General features: G+C 41.4%; 2 protein-coding genes and 1 long non-coding RNA gene across 3 annotated transcripts in view; 1 reads left to right on the top strand and 2 right to left on the bottom strand.

Moving 5' to 3' along the window:
- Positions 1-1,366, top strand: part of LOC116057276 (dual specificity protein phosphatase 26-like) — a 7,958-nt gene extending 6,592 nt beyond the window's left edge. The window contains exons 3-4 of the mRNA XM_031309668.1: positions 413-624; positions 1,031-1,366. Coding sequence (XP_031165528.1) covers positions 413-624; positions 1,031-1,224 — 406 coding nt within the window. The 3' untranslated portion in view covers positions 1,225-1,366. The remainder of the gene's footprint in view (positions 1-412; positions 625-1,030) is intronic.
- Positions 1,367-2,778: 1,412 nt separating this feature from the next.
- On the bottom strand, positions 2,779-10,820 carry LOC116057283. Its single transcript, XR_004106783.2, has 3 exons — positions 10,710-10,820; positions 5,086-5,091; positions 2,779-2,789 (listed from the first exon to the last, which is right to left on the bottom strand). It is a non-coding gene; the product is annotated as an uncharacterized LOC116057283 (long non-coding RNA).
- A 989-nt stretch (positions 10,821-11,809) lies between these two features.
- On the bottom strand, positions 11,810-20,697 carry LOC116057285 (iron-regulated protein FrpC-like). Its single transcript, XM_031309673.1, has 4 exons — positions 20,583-20,697; positions 19,077-20,123; positions 14,408-15,551; positions 11,810-12,651 (listed from the first exon to the last, which is right to left on the bottom strand). Exons 1-4 carry the CDS (start codon positions 20,646-20,648, stop codon positions 11,810-11,812), a joined length of 3,099 nt encoding a protein of 1,032 aa, XP_031165533.1. The 5' UTR covers positions 20,649-20,697.
- Between the last annotated feature and the right edge of the window lie 1,993 nt (positions 20,698-22,690).

Here is a 22,690-nt window from a genome sequence, read left to right on the forward strand (position 1 = left end):
CTCTGATGTAGACGTAGCCTACACTGGAAGTCAGTAGTAGGCTATACAGTGGAGTTGCATATTAAGTGGTTTGGGGTCCTTCTGTAAGTCATTTTGGGGTACAATTTGGTTTTGAAGAATTCTACAAGCGGCAATACCACAGGCCAAGCAATCCAATACTATAATACTACCACTACTGCTTTTAATATTGAATAAAATCAGAATCAGAAAATTATTGTTTGCCAAAGTAAGTCTTACAGTAAGAGGAGTTTGTGGAGCTTTGGTGATTGGTGCATTCATAAACATAAAAACATATTCAACATTAATATGAAATAAACAATAAATACAGAAACAAATCTATACAAAATAGCTGTTTAACATGAGAAGAAAGAGGCAGAAATGTCCTATGAACCCAGAGCGCTGTGTTTTTCAGGGACAGCGCAGAGAACCGAGCGGATCTGTCGAGGCATCGAGTGACTCACATCCTGAACGCCGCTCACAGTAGACGGCGAGGAGCGCCGGGCTTCTACGCCTACATGGACGTCTCCTACATGGGCGTCGAGGCGCATGACTCCTGCAGCTTCGACATGAGCGTCAACTTCCAGCCGGCAGCAGAGTTCATCCACAGAGCGCTCAGCAGGGGGGGTGAGACACCTGTCTGTCTGTCTGTTTGTCTGTCTATCTCAGTGTCTGTCTGTCTGTCTGTCTGTCTGTCTATCTCTCTGTCTGTCTGTCCAAGACAGAACAGAATCACTTCTTATTCTGCATTATATTCATTTTGTAAATATGTATATTATATATACTGTGTATATATATATATATATATATATATATATACACACTGTATATACACACACACATGTGCACACACACACACACACACAAAAAGACAGACACACACATGCACACGCACACGCACACAAACACACACACACACACATACACAGAGACACACACACAGACATACACGCGCACACACACACACACACACACACACACACACACACACACACACACACTCTATTACAGTGCCATGTCTCTCTGATTCCAGGCAAAGTGTTGGTCCACTGCCACGTGGGAGTGAGCCGCTCCGCCACCCTGGTCCTGGCCTACCTGATGCTGAAGCAGAACCTGACCCTGGTGGAGGCCATTTGTGCCGTGAAAGATAACCGCGGTGTCATCCCGAACCGCGGTTTCCTCCGACAGCTCATCAAACTGGACCGCCAGCTCTTCGGCACGCACTGAGCGAGCGTTGTATCCAGATGTGTTCCCTCCTACCTAAACCAGAACCAAACCGTATAACCCTAACTATACTACTAAGTACATTTACTCCAATACTGTACTTCAGTCCAAATGTTGAGGTACTTGTACTTTACTTGAGTCTTTTCTTTTCATGCCACTTTCTACTTCTACTCCGTTACATTTCAGAGAGAAATATTGTTAATGACAATGATTAAAAAAAAACATGTTAATTGAAGTGGCTTTCTTTGTTATCTTTACAAAATAATTAGTTGCCATGACTTTTTGTTTTGGATTATTTAGTATGTAAAACATTTTTACTTTTAATTTTTTTATATGTATGAAAGATACATTATTTAAACAAAACATAATTAGTTGGCACAACTATTTTCAAAACATAGGAGTTTGAGTTGGCCTCAAAAGTCAGAAATCTAGTGCAGTAAGTTGCCTTGAAATTTTGAGTTTTCACAACCTTTTCGTTTATCTGTGAAGATACACAGCCCTAATGCCGTGGTGTTTTAAAATCGGGTACCATATGCCCCTTTTTAACTTTGAGCCCCTGCCCCTTCAGAGGTCTCTGCACGGCTCTGTTGTTTCTCTAATACCTGGAACAGTCATTCCCATCACATAAGCTTCTTTTTGCAAAGTAAATGTTCACTGCTCCAGTAAATAGGACGAACCTTAGATAGGACCAGGCAACGGCAGAGGGAGCGAGTGAACAATGATGGTCACTTCAGAGGGGAATATCACCCATAATGCTTTGCAGTTATGCCCTTTTGTGCCCTTTTATGGCTTTTGGCAATGTATGCTGTTACGTAATATTAAGGGCTAGGGGGAAGAGGAACTACTAATGAAACACAGTTTTAGTGCAATATGTATTGACTCAATGCAGAGAGGAAATATTGGCTGTAAAAAGCAACAAGTGATAGAAAACTGCTTATTTCTCTTTGACGGAGCAGAGACTGACTGACTCGAATCATGAACACTGTACTTTCTGGTGTTTCAGGAGGAAAAGTGCCTTAGTTATACTCTCATATCAGTTTCACATTTTCTACATCAGCTTTGTATGAAACCCTGAAATGAAGACAGAAAGAAAATACTTTGTTCATGTTAGTTTATTCATCATGTAAAGCTTCAGTTTGTTCACACATCACCACCATCAGTAAAGTCTGTTCAAAGACTCTTGTTCAATGATTTCATCAACACATTCACTTCATCCACACAGAACCAGAATCTCAGCTATTTAAAAGAGAAGAATGAGTTATTGATTATGATTATGATAACATTTGGTCCGCCAAACAAATAAGTAAGTGTAAATCTAGATTTCTTTACAAATGTCCACAAAGAGAACAAAGTGTGTAGGATAAAGGAGGTCTGGTGCTTTCTCTCTTCAGAGCCATGCAGTGGAAGAGAAACTAAATACACTTTTAGTTTGATTTGATATCTGTGTCACGCCAAACATTTGGCTCGTCCCACATGGGATTACAAGACACCGCTATTTAACAGACATCTTCCTGTCCCACAGATACATAACGTGGAGAAATACATGAATAACAAACAGCAACTAATATCTACAGATTATCTTGGTAAAGATCTTTTTTAACATATTGGCCTGTTTCAACAATCAAAGGTAAAATAACAGATCTCAACTGAGCACATTGAGAGCTTCTGGGGCTCCCCCAATGGTTTTCGCAACAAACAAAAACATCTCATCACTTCTAAAACGTCAATACAAGCAAAAAAAAGTCAAACAAATTTACAGAAACGTTTAGAAAAGCAAATAAATGTCGAAGAAAGTGACAAAAAATGTTGATAAAAGCAAAAAAAATAAGAAAAAGCAACAAAAACGTCAAACACTGACAAAAAAATGTCGAAAAAATATGATGACGCTGATGATGTGGCGCTGGTTGGCCTTATGTGTGAGGGGGACTCTGCAAAAGACCATTTTAATCATTTCTCTGCAGCGGTGGTGTAAGGAGAGTGTGTTTAACACATAAAAGTTATCTTATCCAGTAACACACAAGACTGTCCTGATAAACTTGGATGATAAACTTGGACCTTTGACCATCACTGGATCCCCTGTAGAAACTGTCTGAATTTCAAATATGTCTTTATATAAAGAATCAGGTAAACAACAATAGCACAAAAACATTGTGTAATTCTCATAAAGATATATGAATACAAAAACACACAAGACAATACAAACAATAAAATAACAGGTTCATTACGTAAAAAAATAAAGAGGTACATGTAAACATATGAAATCACAATTAGTCAGCGGTTTCAGGGGAAAAAGCTGAAGTTACAGTTTCTACAAGTTTAATAATTGTTTTGTTGTTTAACAATCTAAGTGACTTGAGTAGAGATTTTAGTTCTATGAGAAAAGGTACAACATTAAGGAAATGAATGAGAAAATGTCTGCTTGTGAAAATCGTTTTGTCTGTTATCACAGTGACTCAGTGAAACGCCTGCAGGCACAAAAAAATGATCTAGTTGTCGCCTCAACTACCTACTCGTTCAGAGAAATCTGCTAGCATGGCGGCTAATGGAGCTGTAGCTAATGTAACAACTGATGTTAGCAAGAGCCCCAACGTGGAGGACATAATCACCCGATTCTTGGAAAGGCAGCTAAGTATGATTGAGTTGGTGATCTATGACACAGTGAGGGGAGTGTTAGCGAAAATTAGTGCCTCGCAGCAACACATCAGGGCCGAACCAGAGATGCAGGAGATTGTGGTACATGAACCGGAGCAATCCACGACCCAGCGGCTTCGGGAACTTGAAGGGACACGGCACGAGCTACACGCTGGGGGCGGCTCGGACTTGTGTGTCTGCCAGGCCATCCTGGGAGCGATCCACGGAGGGAGGGAGTTCGCCTTCGCTAAGGCTGCGGAGCCAGGTGTTTTCTGTCTGTAACTGGATGTGGATGATGGCAAGATGCGCACATGGACCACTCTGCGCCACGGCCTGCCACACGCGGAGGAGCCGGGAGGCAGCAGTGGGACTTCACATTTGGTGCCGGGACTGAGGCGGGCGGACTCAGCACCTGCGGACTAACGGTATTTGGACATCTGAACCGAATTTGACTTGAGGACGCTGTGTGTAGGTTTTTGTAGCCACTTTCAAAGGAACATTTAACCAGGCTATAAGAAATGATGAATGCTGGCTACTCAGTGTACAATCTATGTTTTGTGGACATTTAACCGGGCTGAAAAGATTATGATAAATGCTGAGGAAATGGTATGTAACTTTTGGACCCAAGGTTTAAAGGGATACTTAACCAGGCTGAAAGTACATGATAAATACTGGCTGGTCAGTTTACAATTTGTTTGTTAACATTTAGCCAGACTGAAAGAACATGAGGCATGCGGTCTGTTCAGCTTATAGTCTTTTTGTTTGTTACTCCAACTAGATTGATGTGTTTTTCACATACTTTACTGAAAATAAATACTGAATTCATAATGCACAGAGTGAGGCAAAATTACTATTTTAATAGTTGTAAACCAAGCAAATTGCTAGGTCTGAAATTAAAACAGAGTCCAGAGCTGCTATCAACAGCAACCGCACAGACAGAGGCATCTCAACGAATCCTAAAGATATCACCACCATTTTCCAATCCGTTTATTCAAAGTTGTATGGATCCTCCTGCAATCCGGACCCAGCACAGTGCCAAAAGTTACAGAAAGAGCTAAACCTGCCTCTTCTTGACCCAGAGGAGGCAGAAGAACTGTGTCAACCTATAATGTTAGAGGAACTCAAATCAGCTTTAAAAACAGCTAAGAAAGGGAAAACACCGGGGTTGGATGGAACTCCATCAGAACGCTTACTACAGTACTTTGACACACTAGGACCTATCACTTTACAAACTTTAACCTCGGCCATAGAGAGGGGCACCTTTCATCAACAAACCAACACTGCACTAATTTCGGTCATACACAAAAAGGGCAGAGATCCTACGGAGTGCTCGAACTACAGGCCCATTAGCCTCATTGGGACTGATATTAAACTTTATTCCAAAGTCTTGGCACTCTGCTTAGAACATTTCATTGAGAAGCTAGTCCACCCCAACCAATCAGGTTTTTTACCAAAGCGTCACGCTGCAGACAATATACGCAGATTACTCCATGTAATAGAAGAAGCCAAAAACCTTCCAACAACGGCAGTAGTTTTATCACTGGATGCAGAAAAGGCTTTTGACCGCCTAGAGTGGAACTACTTGTGGCAAGTAATGGAGAGGCTTGGTTTGGGAATAAAATTCATTGACATGGTGCGTACTTTATATGCGAATCCCATGGCCATAGTCTCAACAAATGGCCTGCATTCACAGCCATTCCCCAACGCACGGGGTTCGAGACAGGGATGCCCACTATCTCCCATGCTATTTGCAATCTCTCTTGAACCGTTAGCCCAGGCCATAAAGCAAAATAAAATATTTAATGTCCAGATTAAATCCAATAACAACTCAATATCGTTATTTGGAGATGAAATTTTGCTGTACATATCTGACCTCGAGGACTCTGTTCCAAAAATTCTTAAGATCTTTAGAATTTGGCTCAATCTCCGGCTATAAAATCAATCCGTGCCAGCTTACCCGCTAAGCGTGTTTTCTCAGTCTCTGGCACCTTCCTTCTCAAACTGTTAGAAATCAAAGGCTGCGTGCCGCTTGCCGGCTTCTTGTGGCAGGTGAGGCTATGTCGCTGTAGCCTGCTAGTACCACTCTCCGTCAGATATTTAAAGGTCCAATATGTAATACTGATAGCTAGTGTTTAAAATAGTTACTGCAGTACAAATTGAAAATACTGGAGAGAGTTTTCCCCCCTCCCCCTCCTGCCCAGACTCGAAGTTCACGTTGGTTGCCAGGCTGAGACTGCAGCATCCAACAATGTTAGACAGCGGAGTAGCTAACGTTAGATGCTGGCTATATTGACAGTCATAAAAGCCCGTGCTCACGCGGAGCTCTGTACCCAACTGACAGGCACACTTTTTCAGCGTAGAATTACAGTAGGAACCGCTAAAAACCCGACAACCTTGCCGTCCTCTCCACACGCCAGGATAGGAACTGCTAAAAATAGCACTAACTTGCCGTCCTATTCCACCCGACTGAACACACTTCATTAGCTTAGAATTGCGGCAACAATCGCTAAACACACTGCAAACTCACGGTCCTCTCTTCCCGATTCAAAGCGTCCCTCTCTTGGCTTAAAATAACTCATCATTGTACACGTTGTAAACAGATTTTACTCCGGTTTACTCCGGTAACGTTAGCAGTTAGCAGGGTTAGCATGGAGTCGTTAGCCAGGACCAGTCAGGATCACTTTACTGGCTGTGTCTCAATTGTTTTTGCGAGTAACCAACTCGGGTACTCGAGCTATATAATTCAATGTGAGTACACAAATGTTTAAATTACATAAAATGCCCGTCCCTTGTAGCTGTGATAAATTAGCCCAAAGCTAATGCTTACCTGTTCAGGAGTAAATTAGCCAACTCAGCGTCCTTTTGGGCTCTAAGCTGTCTCCATCTTACAAATAGATCTCCAATATTTACCCGGGGTTTGTTACATCTCTGGTCACGCAACTGTTAGAAACACGCCGTTTTTTTATGTCATGTAGAATCTATCTCCGTTGATCCCGTTTGCTTGTGTGCTGCTTTCATGGCTGTACTAACGTTACAGCATCAGCGCTCTGGGTTTACGTGTTTACAGGTATATCTGGCAACCCGGCCTGGCTGTCAAACTGGGCTGTTGATAACAACACACAGGCCAAAACATAAACAAAAATTCCGTCACGGAACGTAAATTTCAAAAAGAAAAATACTGACATTAGCATTGTTGTCAGAAAAGATAGTATTTCAGCTTAACATGTTTCCTTAATATCTGATGAGGCATTGGGGTCATTTTTGGATTTATTACAATACATATATTACATATTGGTCCTTTAATGATTGTGTGGCAGCCTGTACATGTAATATAATTTGTTGTGGTTTAGTTTACTGACACCCTACAAAATTTGGCCAAACAACTTCCCGGACAGCTCCTAAAAATGGATTGAGGGGTCCTTTGATGATACTTTCAATTGTAACAGCTCTCTCGGTGTAGTTGCTGATGCTGATTGATTGGCTTGTGAACAGGGCAGCTCTGATAGGCTACTCTGCAGCTGTGTGAGTTTGACTCCCGTACCGCGGGACCTGAAAAATTGTCACCCTCTAATTCCAAGCCAATAAAGTGTGTTCAGTTGGGTGGAGAGAACGGCAAGGTAGTGGTATTTTTAGCGGTTCTCACTGTAATTCTAAGCCGAGGAAATGGGTCTGTCTGTCGGGTACAGAGCTTTGCGTGAGCATGGGCTTTTATGACTGTCATTATACCCAGCATCTAACGTTAGCTACTCCACTGTGCTGTGAAGTAATGTCTGGCTATGTGAGACAAGCGTCTAGCAACATTGTTGTGGCTGCTGCGGTCTACATACCTAAGAAATAATATTAGAAGACATTGAGTGAGTTTCGTGTTGGACCAACGTTATCTTTCTATGTGGGTTTAGTTAATGGGCTATAATAAGACCAAGTTGGCTGTGTAATCGCTGACAACCGGGACAATTTCATAGCGGTTAGTGTAAACCGGGACATTTTAGCGTCCCAAGAGGCTTTTTCCGGGACTCAGGATACGCAACTCAACTCAAACCGGGATGTCTGGTAACCCTAGGAAAGGAGTGAGAATGCACTCATGCGTGCACTTTTGGTTCGTTGCCATATTAGCTAGACTCACTAACTAGCCCATGGTGCTAGTTAGTGAGTCGCTCCTCCAGGATGAAAATAGCCAGCAAAGGCTAGCTCAGTCTGTGTCAGTGGCGGCTCACTATAAAGATGTAGCGATAGGCGCTCACCAGATATACTGTCATTGCCTGAATTCGAGGATAGGAGTTGCTCCACTTTTTGCCACAGCTGATAAATTATCTGAACTTCTTTCAACGGATTGATAGCTGTCCTCCAGAGTGAACAGAACTGCGTCCATGGCAACGCTCTGCTATGCATGGCAATAGTGCGATATACTTAGCAACGGTCTGTTAGCAGAATGCATTAGAATTCAACCAAGCCATGTAATAAACATAGTTAAATTCATGGCAGGAGACTACAGAGCAGTTAAACACATCCTTGCTGATAGAATATCCTCACTGTTCAACAACACAACATCATGATGAATACATTTGTTAATACGTAGAATTTTCCTGTTTTTCCTGCAGGTTCTTGTTGGAGGAGACGACTGCATCCATCTAAGGGTCTACCAAAGACCCCGGTATCACCAATATAAGCACGATTCGCCCCCAGAGCTGAAGGGTGTAGAGCAGCACAAAACAAAAGAAGATCCCCTCGACATCTTTTAGAAACTGATAAACAAGCTGTTTCTACAGTGAAATACTTACAGACTGCAGTCTCGTATTAAAATGTTCTGCTGATTTAATCTGAAATGTATTAACTCTTAGAGATGAAGATATTTGGGGGAATGCACTAACTGCTAAAGAAACATTAAAGATTAAAGCATTAAAACAATCTCTATATTTGTTGTAGTTCATATGCAGCATTTTGTCTTTTGTGGAAGAAATGGTTATAAATAAATGTATTTTCTCCTTAGTTTACACAAACCTTAGCAGACATTTATTAACCTTCTGATTACCAGGAAGACTTAGTCAGTTAGTGGAGGGGTGTCCTCAAGGAGGAAAATGTATTTCATACATTCTTATTAACAAGTGGGGAGCGTACAGACTCTACCAAACAAGGACATACACTGCCAGTAGGTTCTGTCAGAAACAAAGAAGACTAACAATATTAAGATTTAGGATATTATTCACCTTATGGTGGCAATGTACTGTATATAAGTACTGACCCTTATGGGTATATGTAGGCGTGTATGTATGTATATATGTAGGAAAGTGTATGCATACATATGCAAACACACTGTATGTATGCATGTATGTAGAAAGTTATCAGGGTAAGTGTTAAAAATGTTTTTTTTATATAATTTTTTTTATCTTTCTTGTCTTGTCAATCTTTCCTTGATCATTTGTTTGTTAGTCTTAAAAATGGGGGGGGGACTCATATAAGCTGAAGCTTCTGGCCCTACCCTTTGGTTACAACTGAGCTGAGATGATCAGACCATTAAACACACAACTGTTTGGATCTTTTACACTTTCTACAATGTTTTAATACTTTAACTACATGTTCCTGATGATATTTACAGACTTTAACGGAAGGAACATTTTCACTGCAGGAATTTGACTTGTAAGAGAGTATTTTTACAGTGTGGTATTAGTACTTTAACTGCAGTAATCTGAATACTTTTTCCACCGCTGCCTGTGAGGATATAAACAACTACACAATGTCGCCCTCTGGTGGTAGAAGTTCTTCATGATGAATGATGGAAATGTTGCAGTATGAATAAGGTTAAGGAGGCTTTGGTTTTAGGCAGCAATGCATCTTAGGAGTTCGTTATTTGCAGTTGCTTTACGTGCATAAGCCTTTGCACATACACTGTAAAAAAAAAAGGTTTTTCATTTTTTGACAACAATACATGTTATTTGATGTTTTGTCACTGTTGTGGACTTGAAAAATTGCGTCGTTCCAACATCTAGGATTGCTCCGTTGACGCCGGAAATTACACCAGACCTTCCTCTTTCTTTGTGTTGACGTTCTAACCTCCGGTGGATTTATGAGGACCATGGTTCTGCTCCTCAGATCTCTGCAGGGTAATTCCAGACAGCTAGCTAGACTATCTGTCCAATCAGAGTTTTCTGTTGCACGACTAAAACTACTTTTGAACGTACACATGTTCCACCAAAACAAGTTCCTTCCCAAGGCTATTTAGCAGAGGCACCGTCGCTCCGTCTGGCGCTTAGCACCGCCCAAGATGATTGTGATTGGTTTAAAGAAATGCCAATAAACCAGATCACGTTTTTTTTCCCATCCAGGAATGCCAGACCTTCCTCCACATTGCTGTGGAAGAAAGTTTGGCAATAACTGTCAGACTATATCTCACAGGACGGACTCTAAGACGCGAGGAAGGGTAGCAAGTGAAGGAAACGTGGATGCAATTTAAGGGAAGTAAGATTAACCTTAAGTTTGGACTTCCTGCACCAAAGACACATTGGGACACATCCAGCATCCGTTCACACAGACACATCATCGTTACAGAGGAAAGCGCATTCTTCTTTAAAATAAATATTTTAACACGAATAATAATTTGAATGCTTTTATTTCCAAGAACAAAGCATAAAGGATCCATTTGATTATAAAAACATTTGAGTACAGTTACAGATTTTGTTAGTTACAATTGTCTAAACTTTTTAAATCAAAACACAACATGTAGTTTATAATAAGATTGTATTCATTTTATGGATATATTTTCTTCAACATAGATTACTAAATAATCCAAATCAGACACCGTGCCCTTAAAGTAGAAGAGGTTTATTATTCACTAAATGTTTTACATAAACAACACATGATACATCTAACTATAAAGCAAGGACCCTCTGTGTGTGTGTGTGTGTGTGTGTGTGTGTGTGTGTGTGTGTGTGTGTGTGTGTGTGTGTGTGTGTGCGTTGTCCTCTAAATATCTCAAGAACTGTTCATCCGATCTACTTCACACTTGGCGGGTGTATTGTTGGGTACCCAATGAGGCAGTATCTCAATTTTGATGGAGTTTCAACACAACACTTTTTAAAGTTAACTGTGAAACTGACTTGACCGTTGTTGAGAATGAATACCTCTGCTGAAGTGTTTTTGATTGTTAACTTAATAGTAAGTCATCAGGTTTGTTGGAGATCAGCAAGGCCTGTGCAGAATCAACAGATTTGGGTCCAAATTGATCCTGACTCGCTGTCGTCATGCACATGGGCAACAATGACCTCACAAGATCAAAGAGGTGCACTATGAGGTTTTATATCAACTTTTCATTGGTTTTGAATTGGAGACTTTCTGATTGATATTTCTCTGATTTGAAGATACTTTGTTTAAATGTTGTTTATTGACATCAGCAGCAGATTGTGGGCAGAGAGTTTTAATAGCTACTCTGTCAGAATCTAAACAAGCGGATATATGGGTGTGATATCATTCTAATAAATCTGAATCAGACTCAACAGGAAGTGAATGTTTCTGTAAATTCCTGTTCAGACGGAAGGCTGAAAACTGTCTCACTTAACAGCAGCATTTTGTCAAGACCCAGCAGGGATCGAGGCAGAGCTCATCTAAAACAAGCCTAGTAGTACACAAGTGGGTTGTTTTGGGGTCCTTCTTTAAGTCATTTTGGGGTACAATGGTTCTGGAGAAAGCTAAAAGCAGCAAGACAGGAGGCCAAACAATCAGTCCTAAACAGACATGTTTGAAAGGGCACGGCATTAGTTAAGATAAAATGACAAATGATCAATGAAATTCAGATACTGTGTCCTTGCTTTTAAAGATTAAAGTCTACATTACATCAGCCAGCATAGAAACTGAAACTGCATCAACTTTTGTTTCTGTTTGTTCCCGTTTCTTTTGATGTTTTGCCCTTAAAACTGATGTTCTGCTTGTTTGCAAAATGAAAACTAAAAGGACCAATCTAAAAGGATCAATCATGTCCTCTTCTGCTGAAGAGGACATGATTGATCCTTTTAGTCCAATTCATGACTAGAGGCCAAAATGATTTCTTCTGTCTTAACTGACACTTTTTCAGCAGCTGGTCTACCGACATCTCCTGATCTCTAAAAACCAACTTCAAATGACCACATTCGTTCTCATCACTGATCCAGCCCTGCAGTGCAATTTTAATAGTAGTTTGGTTAAATCCAAAGAAAGTCAGGAGAACTCTGTCAGGCAAAAGTTGGCAGTCAAATGGCGGCGTTAACTGTGAGCTCATGAACAAGACGTCTGTAGCGTTGTCTTTGGCACAGTTATCAACCGTGACTGAACCGTTGTCGAAAGCCAACATGTAAATGTCATTTCCATCACCGCCGACCAGGTAATCGCCACCGGTGGACACCAAGATGTCATTGCCGTCCGAGCCTTTGAGAAGAGAACTTTCGTAACCGGACACCAAGATATCAGAGTAGACAGTGCCGATGACTATCTCTACATCCTTCAACACGTCGCCCTCAGCATCGGCGTAGCGGCCTTGTCCCGTCAGCAGGTTGACATAAACTCCTTTACCTGTGTCAGGATTGCCCCGGTACACAACCGTGTCTCTGCCAGGACCGCCATCCACCTGATCAGCCCCTGGTCCGGGAAGGAAGACGTCCCGGCCAGAGTTTCCCATCATAGTGTCATTTCCGTCCTCGCCATAAAGAGTGTCGTCTCCCAAGCCACCAATCAGGATGTCGGCTCCGTTCCCTCCGATCAGCGTGTCATCTCCGGCGCCTCCTTCCAAGGCGTCATCCTTCCACCCACCAATCAGAGCGTTGTCTTGATCGTTACCTAAGGCAAGAGGCAAGGCAGCTTTATGTCCACAGCACATTTAATCAACAAGGTGATTCAAAGTGATTCACATAAAACATAAAAGAGCAGTAAAAACAATTTAAAAAATGTGTTAAAAAGAATATAAAGTCCAGTTCAGAGCAAAGATTCAAGACAAGACGCAACGCTCCAGTCTGCAGCATTCTGAAAGCTGCCAGTTTCCACTAATGAGACGAGATGGTGTATCATCTGCATAGAAACAACTCTCTGTACCAAACAACCCCTCCAATATTCAAAACTGGTTGAACCCAAAGTTATGCCCTTGCTCTGTACTTCTGTTCTGATTTTAAGGGCTTTTTTTGTAGCTTTTGGAACAAATAACAGAAGTTGAATAGAATTTGAATAGTAAAACAAATTAAAACTATTCAAATATTAGTCAAATTACGTCTGATGAACAATAAAGTTGGCAGGAATGAGCACGGCATTGTGCAATCTTTGGGCACAGAGCTAAAGTTACGGTAGAGACTGAGTAATGTTAGTAGAGAGGGAGTGACAGGCTGCGGCTGGGAATCAAAAGAAGGATGCAAATACTGTATAAACATGAGTTTAAATTGACTTCCACCGAGTCAAAATTCTCACGGTGTCATGAATTAGTTCTTCTTGTTTCCTAACAACCATTAATTAAGTTATGGGAGCTTAATGTAGGCAGCTAAGATTAACGTTAGCTGCCTTCAGCTGTTAAGAGTCTGCTTTGACTTTGTATATGTTATCTTCTAGTATTTGTGTTTTCAATAATGTCACATTCTACAAATTTGGTCATGAATCACTAAAATAGTAGTGACAGCACGATGTGGCTTAGTTAACATTCCCTTTAGCATGGTAGCTAACACTGTTGTTACTACGTTTATGACAAATGGTTTGGCTGTGCTTTCAAAACTGCTGTCATTGTGCTAACCGAGCACCGTCAAACAGAGTTGCTTCCCTACATTTGTTAGATAATGTTTCATTAATGTTACAGAAATCTCTGTTGATTTGTGTTTGCCGTTGTGTGCTCATAGTTGAAAATGAATGTAAACAAAGTGGTGGACAGAAATGCAATGTGCCCTGACGTTAATATTTGAAGTCCCTCTAGTGGACGGAAGGTATAACATCAACCACATGTTGATAGTTGCTCTGGCAGTGCATACACCCGAGTAGTGTAGTAAATATTAAAGCTATAGTATTAATGGGCATCTGTTAAATTCAAGCTATTGCCAAAAGAGTTGATGCAAAGCTAATTAAGACTCATCAGCTCCACACAACTCTCTCAGTATGGCTATGTTTACAAAATGGTGTTGTCCGGTAACATTTGCGCGCAGCGTTTACGTCACAACTGAGAAAAGAAAACGGCGGCGTTCAGCTTCGGAGACTAAGAGAACTGCTGCAACTGGTGAAGGCATGGCTGAAAACCAGAAGAAGGGCCCACAAAATGTTTATGTCTTCTGAAGAGTCTATCATGTTTTTTTAGTACTTCGTGTCATCCTTGATTTGACGGGATAAACACTATGAACTGCTCAGGAGAGGTGTGGAGGTGGTGCGCCATCAACGAAAGCTTGGGACATGTGGTTGCGCCGACAGTGTTGTTGTCGTGACTAAGAATTCCTCATGTGGGCGACAGAAACTACACACTATAGCTTTAATAATAGGCAGAATACTTTTTAAACTTGAATATAAAAACAAAATAAGGAATAAAATTTGGATGGCATTATAGAGGAAGATTGACAGTTCTAATACTTACCTAATATGTCATTGGACTGGGAGGGACAGCCTTGCACCGTGTGGACCTTTGACAGATTCCTCTGAGAGTTGAGGTCCAAGCGGCAGTCAACCTGCAGCTGTTTCAGAGTCACTTTGAAAGCTTCAGTGTCAAAAAAAGCAACATCTCCGGTTGAGTTTAGTGATTTCAATTCAAAATTCACTCCGTCAGAGCTCTGAAATACTAAGTGCTGATGTTTGGAACTATTGCCGTAGTTGAGCAGAGTGAATTTGAATTGTTCCCCTTTTGATGTGATCGTCACCTCCAGATCTTCGGTTGATGAGTCCAGTGTGACTTGACTGCCATGAAGATAATCCATGTCAACCAACACAGTATCAATACTCTCATCTTCTGCAAAGTTATCGATCATTGAGTCGTTTCCATATCCTTGTTTGATTACGTAAGTGTCTTTTCCTTCACCTCCAAACATTAAGGCACCTCCGGTGTACGGATCAAGCAGATTCTCATTGCTGTTTCCAACCATGATGTCGAAACCTGAGGAACCGTACATTTCTTTCACTGAATCATGATTCTTCATCATCATCACTTTGCCTTGAAGGCCGCAGAAGACTCGCTTCATCTGTGAATTATTTCTTCTATATGTTAAACACTCGTTTTCAGACTCATCTTCTACATTAATTGAGCGTTTCTGGAGATGTGTTTGGAGCGAATTAAGTAGTTCAGGTTTCTGGTTTCTATAATCAACAGTTATGGGGAACATTAAAGACTCATCACAGCTGCTGGGGTTGGTCATCAGTCCAGCTGTTATTCCATCACTGGTTTTAATCTGCAGGTGCTGATGAAACTTTGAATCAAACCAGTTCTGTAAAATAACATCTTCTCCACCGTGTACTAAAATGATGATGCTCTGCCCTTCACATATACATGTTATGTTCTCGTATTGTTCTTTCAGAAAGAGAATATCCAAGGCTAGATCTGGTGATTGGTTGTTGATGGTTTTTACTCCTTGGCCCGGTGTGATAACGTACCAATCCTCTCCTCCTCTACCCTGGATGAAATCATCTCCTCCTCCTGGGACAATAACGTTGTGCTCTTTGTTCCCTCTGATGGCATCGTTGAACTTTGACCCACGAACCTCCGTCACACTGCTAAAAGCCTCGTCCTCCTCCAGGTCCACCAGCAGAGGAGATGGCGAGCTGCTGTAGTCGATGCTGCTACTTTTAATACACTTTGTGAACGGGTCTCTGTCCAGGCAGTCGGTCTTGTTATCTGAGATTGTGAAAGTTATCAAATCCTTTGTGACAACAAGCAAATGTCTGTCTGCTGCTGATCTGAACCAATTCCATAAAGTCACATTGACGGGTTTGTTGTCATCGACAGCGTTGAGAACAACATTGTCATCCTCTACTTCCACTCTAAAAGTGTGAAGGTTTGCTTCTATTATGGCCAGGTCTGTCTTAGTGTCATTGGAGTAATTTACAATCCACACTGATGACTGTTTTCCGACTTTCACTATGTACATGTCTTCTCCTTCACGGCCCGACAACCAATCATCACCTCCTCCTCCATCTATGAGATTATTCTCTCCATTTCCATAGAGCATATCGTCATACTGAGACCCAAAGATGTTTGTAACTGTGCTTAAAAGTGGCTGGGATGCATCCACATTTTCACCACTAGAGCTAAACATCTTGTTAATCCCTCTGGCCACCAGCTGAACAGAAGTAACCACGACGGAGGAAATCTCAAACAAGACTCCTTCTCCAGACATCATGTTCATGTGACGATACGGTTCCCCTAAAAACCATCCTTCTATGGTCACAGTGTGACTTCCCTCATACATTAACACAACGTCATTTCCAGATTTAGACACAGAAATGTGACTGTAATCAACACTGAAATGAAGAGTGTCTAGTGCTTTGGAAGGATCGTAGTTGTTAATGATTGTTTTCCCTCCATTTTCAGGAATAATGTACGTGTCTTTTCCTCCGCATCCTTCAACGTAACTTCTCTGTGGACCGAGGAAGAATATGTCATCACCTGGTTCACCATAAAGCTTGTAATAGTAACTTAACATGACTTCAATCACATGTTCATCCTCTGCTTTCTGAATTGCAAAAAATCGATTAGAATCTCTATTTCCTTTGTATTCCCCAAACCTTGACTCTGATAGAGCTTTATAACGTGAAACCACCGTCGTAGAGCCGGCTGGTATGAACATGAGTATTTTCTTCTCTAGTTTCTTGTACTCTAACTGATGTGACTCTCCCAGGCCAAGAATAATATCTTTGCTTCCCTGTGTATCAATCGGCCAACACCTTTTCCCAAAACTCTCATCACTAGATACAAAATAGTCCATGCAGAGTTCAGACGGACCCTGGTCGGCGAGGCAGAAGTGAACTCCTCCTCCGTTCCAAGAAGAGTCGCCACCGCTAAAATCAACGGCACTCGTTCCATCCTGTTGCTTTGTAACTTTGTAATATTTGTGATAGTCTGATATCTGTTCAACAAGTCTGTGTCCCTGCTCAATTTCATCATAACGCCAATCATAAAAGAAACTTGCCACACTAATTCTAAAATGCTCAATCCCCTTCAGAAAGCCTAAGGAAACGGCCCCCAGTTTCTCCAGAACTCCAGCATCTTTCGGGAGGTTGTTTAGTTCAGTCTGTATGCCCATATAAATGTCATCAATGACCATCCGGACTACGGATAAAGCCAGGTTTATAGGCGCTATAAACGGGACCAGTGCAGGCACAGCAGTTTCAATAACATCTAAACCAACCATACTACCATCTAAGGAAGCATCGATGTATCCCAGCGCGTCACCTCTCTTCAAATCTTGTTCAAGATTGTATATCCCAAATCCAATTCCCACTATTGGTATAACTGACGTAAAACCCTTCATTGCAGGGCTTTTCATGACCGATGTTACAGCTTTGGCCATTCTTGTCTCTGAAGACAGAGCTTGTTTTGCAATAACAGATGTTGTCATAGCTGTCACTCCATGAGCCGTTTGCAGAGACCCCACCACGCCATCTTTAATGTCACCCTGTTCAAAAGCACGAACAGCTCCTTTCATCCCCAGCATGAGGCCCAGCGTCCCAACAGCATTCCCAGCGTGCTCTACGTACTTGCTGCCTTGATGGGAGGAGGATGAACCTTGATTTTCCATGTCATGAACTGCTGTTTCAATGCTCTCTGACATTGTTTCATAGTAGCGTTGACTCTCCGGTGATAACTTAGCCCTAAACTCAACAGGTTTAGCATCAGCACCGTCTAACAGATTACACACAAACTCTTCATTCTCCATTCTGGCGCTGCCCTCCTGGACCTGCAACCCTGCCAGACTTTCACCATATTTTGCCTTTAACTGACTGTGGATTTGTTCAGAGGTTAATACACTCAGCCTGGAGTAATACGATTCAAGTTTGAAGGACTTTTCCAACTCTGAGGTAGATTTTAAGTCTTGGGATGTTACATGGCCGTCATTGTAGCCTCCTAATCGGCCGGACGCTGGAGGGTTGCTGTTCTCTGTTACTTCAGTTTTGAACGTGTTGTAATCCTGAACTGAATTATGTTCAGTTATCCTGTACTTTTTAGCGATATCGAATATCTGAGACGGATTATTTCTTCTAAATTGAATCCACCTACTATACTGTTGGACTTCCTTTGTTATAAGATTTTTAAGGTTAGCCCTTAATTGTTCAGGAGTCGAAGGATTCCAGTAATTTTCTAATTTGCTAGAACCTTCATAGTCGGCTGAGCCACTAAATCCCCGCCTGCTTGGGTCAATCCAAGAACCTCCTCTTGCCATTGAATGTTCTTCCCAAAGAAAGTTCAGTCCTTTCTCTTTGATATTGTTGTCTGTGCTTTGGACCATATCCAGGGCCATGAGAATCAGAGGAAATGTCCGGAAGTTTCTAGCAGATTCAGATATAACTGATGCAGTGAAATATGTGGTGCACCAGGCCTCAGCGGGGAGCGGGAGGCGAGTTGTTGTGGGCTCTCCAGTAAAAATACCTTCCACATATTGAGCGTATCCTTTTATTGGGTCATTTTGGCCCATTTCTGTTTTAATTCCTTCTCGTATTTTAGAGTAACTTTCTTTTCCTATCTGATCTTTAATACATTCATTAACGTTTTCTTCATTTTCTCTTTCATTGTTGTCAAGCTTTTTTCCAACTGGAGCGACATACAGAGTTATAGGATCAACCTCTAATATCCAGTCATTGACCTTCAGGTATGTAACCTTATCTTCTCCGGTCTTTGCATAGTGACGGATTACATTCCTGATATCTTCTCCTGAATTAATCTCATAACAGTTGGAAAGAATACGATTTAGTTCTTGTTCATTCGTTATCTTCTTTAGCTCCCCTGTCAGCTCATACCGTCTCATTAATTTATTGTTAATTCTTATTGCTTCTGATAAATAATACTGTCTTGGATCTAAGTTTTTAATCTTCATTTTTTCTGGACGGAGAATGTTTTCGCTGTGAAAGAATCCCCAGGACAGAGCTTGAAGTTCAAGTACTTTAGTATCCAGCCCAAAAACATTCTGGTTAAAAAATCTCTTTGGCCCAACTGGCCAGCTGTCTCTGTAGACCAGAAAACGGTTTCTTGGACCTAGAAAGTTTCTTTCAGCGGTAAAGATCTCCTTTCCTTTACTGCCGGGCTCATTTCTAATAATTACATCTCCGTTCCTGTCGAGGGTTGCGACCACTTTCTTGCTGTCATCTTTATGTCGCCATTGCTCTCCATCCTTAGTGATCTCTAGGGTGATTTTCTCTCCTGTGTGGCTGACCTGGAGCACAGCGTTCCTGATGTGCAGCTCTGTCTCGATGCCGGCGGTCTCATGGAGATCCTTCAGCAGCGTTTCAATGAATGCATTATCTGATCCAACGTCACAGGCCACCACACTTATTGTTTTAATTTTATTGGAATCCCTGGAGGTTTGTTGAATGATTTTGGAGACCTCTTGCACTTCATATCCTCCCAGTCTCATTTCTCCTGAGCTGTCTTTCCTGCCGTGGCCGACCAGCACCAGCCGGCTGTCCTCTGTCAGAGGCACGGAGTCACCTCGGATCAGTACTGGTCTTTGGTTGTTATCAAGAACGTAGACAGAGGAAACCGTTGGATGCTTCTTAAAAAGATACTTAGCAGCTGTTCTGACAGCAGGGTTATCTTCCAGGATGAGGATCTGCTGGTGGTCGTACTGGGTGCTGTGATCTACCGGTCTTTGTGGAATTTGGTATCCAGAAACTTCTCCAATTTGGTTCATGACCTGGTAAGTCTGGTGATTCTCCTGGTTTGTTTCTAGGACTGCTGTGATGCCACGGGCCGTAAAAACTCGAATGAAGTTATGTTGGAAGTCTTTAGTTGTGTTTCCATCGAGAGAGAACACGGGCGCAGTTTCCAGTGACAGTTTCAACATCAGCTCTGCGAGTGAAGAGCCAGAAAGGCCAGACACAGTTTGTCCATCTTCTGAAACACTCCCAAATATTTTCACCAAGGTGTAGCTGTCTGCTTCTGGTACACACGAGACATTGAACAGGCATTCGTTGCTGACTATTACTGAGTAACGAGGATCCATGCTGTATTCCTGTTGGACTCTGTCATTTGTTTCTTTGTCAGTCATGACCAGAAGTTTTTGGCTGTAGCTGTGCGAGATCTCTGCAGCACTCAGGAGAACATCTTGTGTCTTCTGCTTATCAATCTCTGCCAAGAAGCCTTCAAAATCCTGGACAATAGGTGAAAAAAAACATGAAACAGCAGAATATCTGCTTAAAATAATTTTTGTGTAAATTACTTTATCATAAGTTGGAGGGCATGAACGTTTAACTCAAGAAAGTCCAACATAGTTGTCTTAAAGGGTAACTTCCTATTTTCCATAAACCAGAGCATGTTTCACTCCCATCCCAGAATGCTGTGTGGACTAGCCTCCTCTACAGAGCTTTGTAGGAAGGTCTGCCAAAGAGAGACTATTGTTTTTACAACTCTTTCTGGATTGTGCTGCCGACGTAACGATAATAGTTGAGGAAACAAAAATGTTTGTTTTATAACAACTAATATCAACAGTCTATCGACTCTTTTGATAATATAGTTTTATTAATTAAACACTGATTTGGGTTCCAGTAAAATTGAGTTCAGTCCTTCTAAAGTCAGTGCAGCTTTTCATTTAATTTTAAAATCCACTAACCTGTTCCTTCTGAATGACAGAAGCTGTGAAATTCTCATTCTCCTGAAGATCTGCCAGCAAAGTCATCGGGTTTTGGTCAATGTCCTCCCTAAAAGAAGATAAACAGTGCAGGAGGAGGGATTACTTCCTTTACTCTAGAGAATGGAGACATCTGTACAGTCGGATTCATAATGCTCCACCTCCAGGCAGACTGAGGCTATGTTCAAACTTGGTGTCTTTTTTGACAAGAAAAAGTTGACTAGGGCGCTTAGTAAAAAAAGTTTTGGTTCTAAAAAGCAGCAGAGATGCTATAACAACAGCTACTGCTACTGTATCCTAGAGCATGGGTCTTCAACGTTTTTTAAGCCAAGGACCCCTTAAGTGAAAGAGAGACAGAGCAAGGACCCCACTACATATATTGTATAAAATTAAGTTGCATATTAAACTGGGCCTACAATAAGGTGTAGGGTGGCCTAAAGCCTTTATAAATACATTTTTTTTGCATATAATACTAAGCTATTAAAATAACCTAATAATTGTTGGCATGATTTTATAAATCATGTTTTAATGTTAAACATACAGTACATGTAGCACGGTGAATCCTTAGGATGAACTGTGTATGTTGATGGCCTTAGTGACTACCCTACCTATGGGCCAATTAGCAGTGGAGATTTATGTTTACTAGTATGTTGAATTCATGTTAAGACTTTTTCATTTTTGAAAAAAACTTTCAAAAATGAACAATAATTTGGAGGCCCCCCTTCACTGCACTCTGAGTACCCCCTAGGGGCCCCAGACCCCCTGTTGAAGATCCATGTCCTAGAGCACTACGTGGAGCGGTGCTAACATTAGATAAAACATGGAGTGAGCAAGAGAAAGAACAGAGAGAGGGAGGGACAGAGAGAGAGAGGGAGAGAGAGAGAGAGAGAGAGAGAGAGAGAGAGAGAGGGAGAGAGGGAGGGAGAGAGAGAGAGAGGGAGGGAGAGAGAGAGAGAGAGAGAGAGAGAGAGAGAGAGGGAGAGAGAGAGGGAGAGAGAGAGAGAGAGAGAGAGAGGGAGAGAGAGAGAGAGAGGTGCTAACATTAGATAAAACAAAGCGGTGGAGCCAAAACGCATCCAGCTTGTATTTTTTATTTTTATAAAAAAGAGCCCTAGTCAACTTGTTCTTGTCAAAAAAGTTCACAAAAAAGTGTGAACATTAGCCTTAGGGGACATTTATCAAGATCAAGACTGTAAAAGAAATTATTATTCTTTGAGTTGTATTAATTATAATTTTTCATTTCCTATATACTCTGTATCTTCTGTGTCTTTGTATTGCTGTATACTGTAGTCTCCTTTAGTTGGGGGGGGACTTATTATTTAGTGCTTCCTGTGAAAGGACAGCACATCCCAGCAGAGTACCAGTGACACCATATACCTTATGCATACGGTGGGAAGAAACTGTTTAGTCATAGAATGAAGTGGTTTTAGCTTGCTTGTTGTCCAATAATAATAGAGTATTGTAAAGAATCCTTTTAATAGGATAATAATTGATTAGTTTTTGGCTGTATTCCAATCAGATAACAGTTCTTTGTGTCTAGATCTGTATAAAATCAATGTGTACACTGCAACTGTTCTGTGGGAGCTGCCTTGGAAAATTGAACTGATAAGACTTGGGCTACGTTCACACAGCAAGTATTAATGCTTAATTCACATTTTTTTTGTTCAGATCTGATTTTTTGTTTGGCTGTTCACATTACCTTTTAAAATGTGGCCTATATCAGTTTCCAGTGTGAACTGTTTGTGGTTTTGAACTGATCTGCATGCCCCAAGAGAACAATAACAATGACATCAGACGCAGCACGCTGCTGCACTAAAGTTAGGGAGGTTATGGAGGAAGGAAGCATTTTCACTTTTATTTCAAAATGTTAGTGTAATGGCAGCTGTAACATTAATGAGCACACACTAATTAGGTCTAACTCTCACTCTCCCTCCATTAACCTGCTCCATCACTGTTCTCCATGTTGTAGGCCTAGTCTAGTTTTTAATGTTACTGTCTGTGTCTAGGGATAACTCCCACCGGAGCATAATTGTGACAAATGTCGATGTAGATTGACGTAAAAGTTGCATCAAATCCTCCTTGGTTGTTCA

Source organism: Sander lucioperca, chromosome 2, assembly GCF_008315115.2.
Source record: "Sander lucioperca isolate FBNREF2018 chromosome 2, SLUC_FBN_1.2, whole genome shotgun sequence".
In the NCBI taxonomy this organism is placed as follows: Eukaryota; Metazoa; Chordata; class Actinopteri; order Perciformes; family Percidae; genus Sander; species Sander lucioperca.

Bases quoted from the DNA above. Each gene is read 5' to 3' on its own strand.
- LOC116057285 (XM_031309673.1), bottom strand. From the start codon at position 20,648: ATGACTTTGCTGGCAGATCTTCAGGAGAATGAGAATTTCACAGCTTCT. The intron at 20,124-20,582 runs GTTAGTGGATTT...CCTATTGTCCAG, and splicing joins CTGTCATTCAGAAGGAACAG to GATTTTGAAGGCTTCTTGGC. The intron at 12,652-14,407 runs GTAAGTATTAGA...CTCTTGCCTTAG, and splicing joins CCAGTCCAATGACATATTAG to GTAACGATCAAGACAACGCT.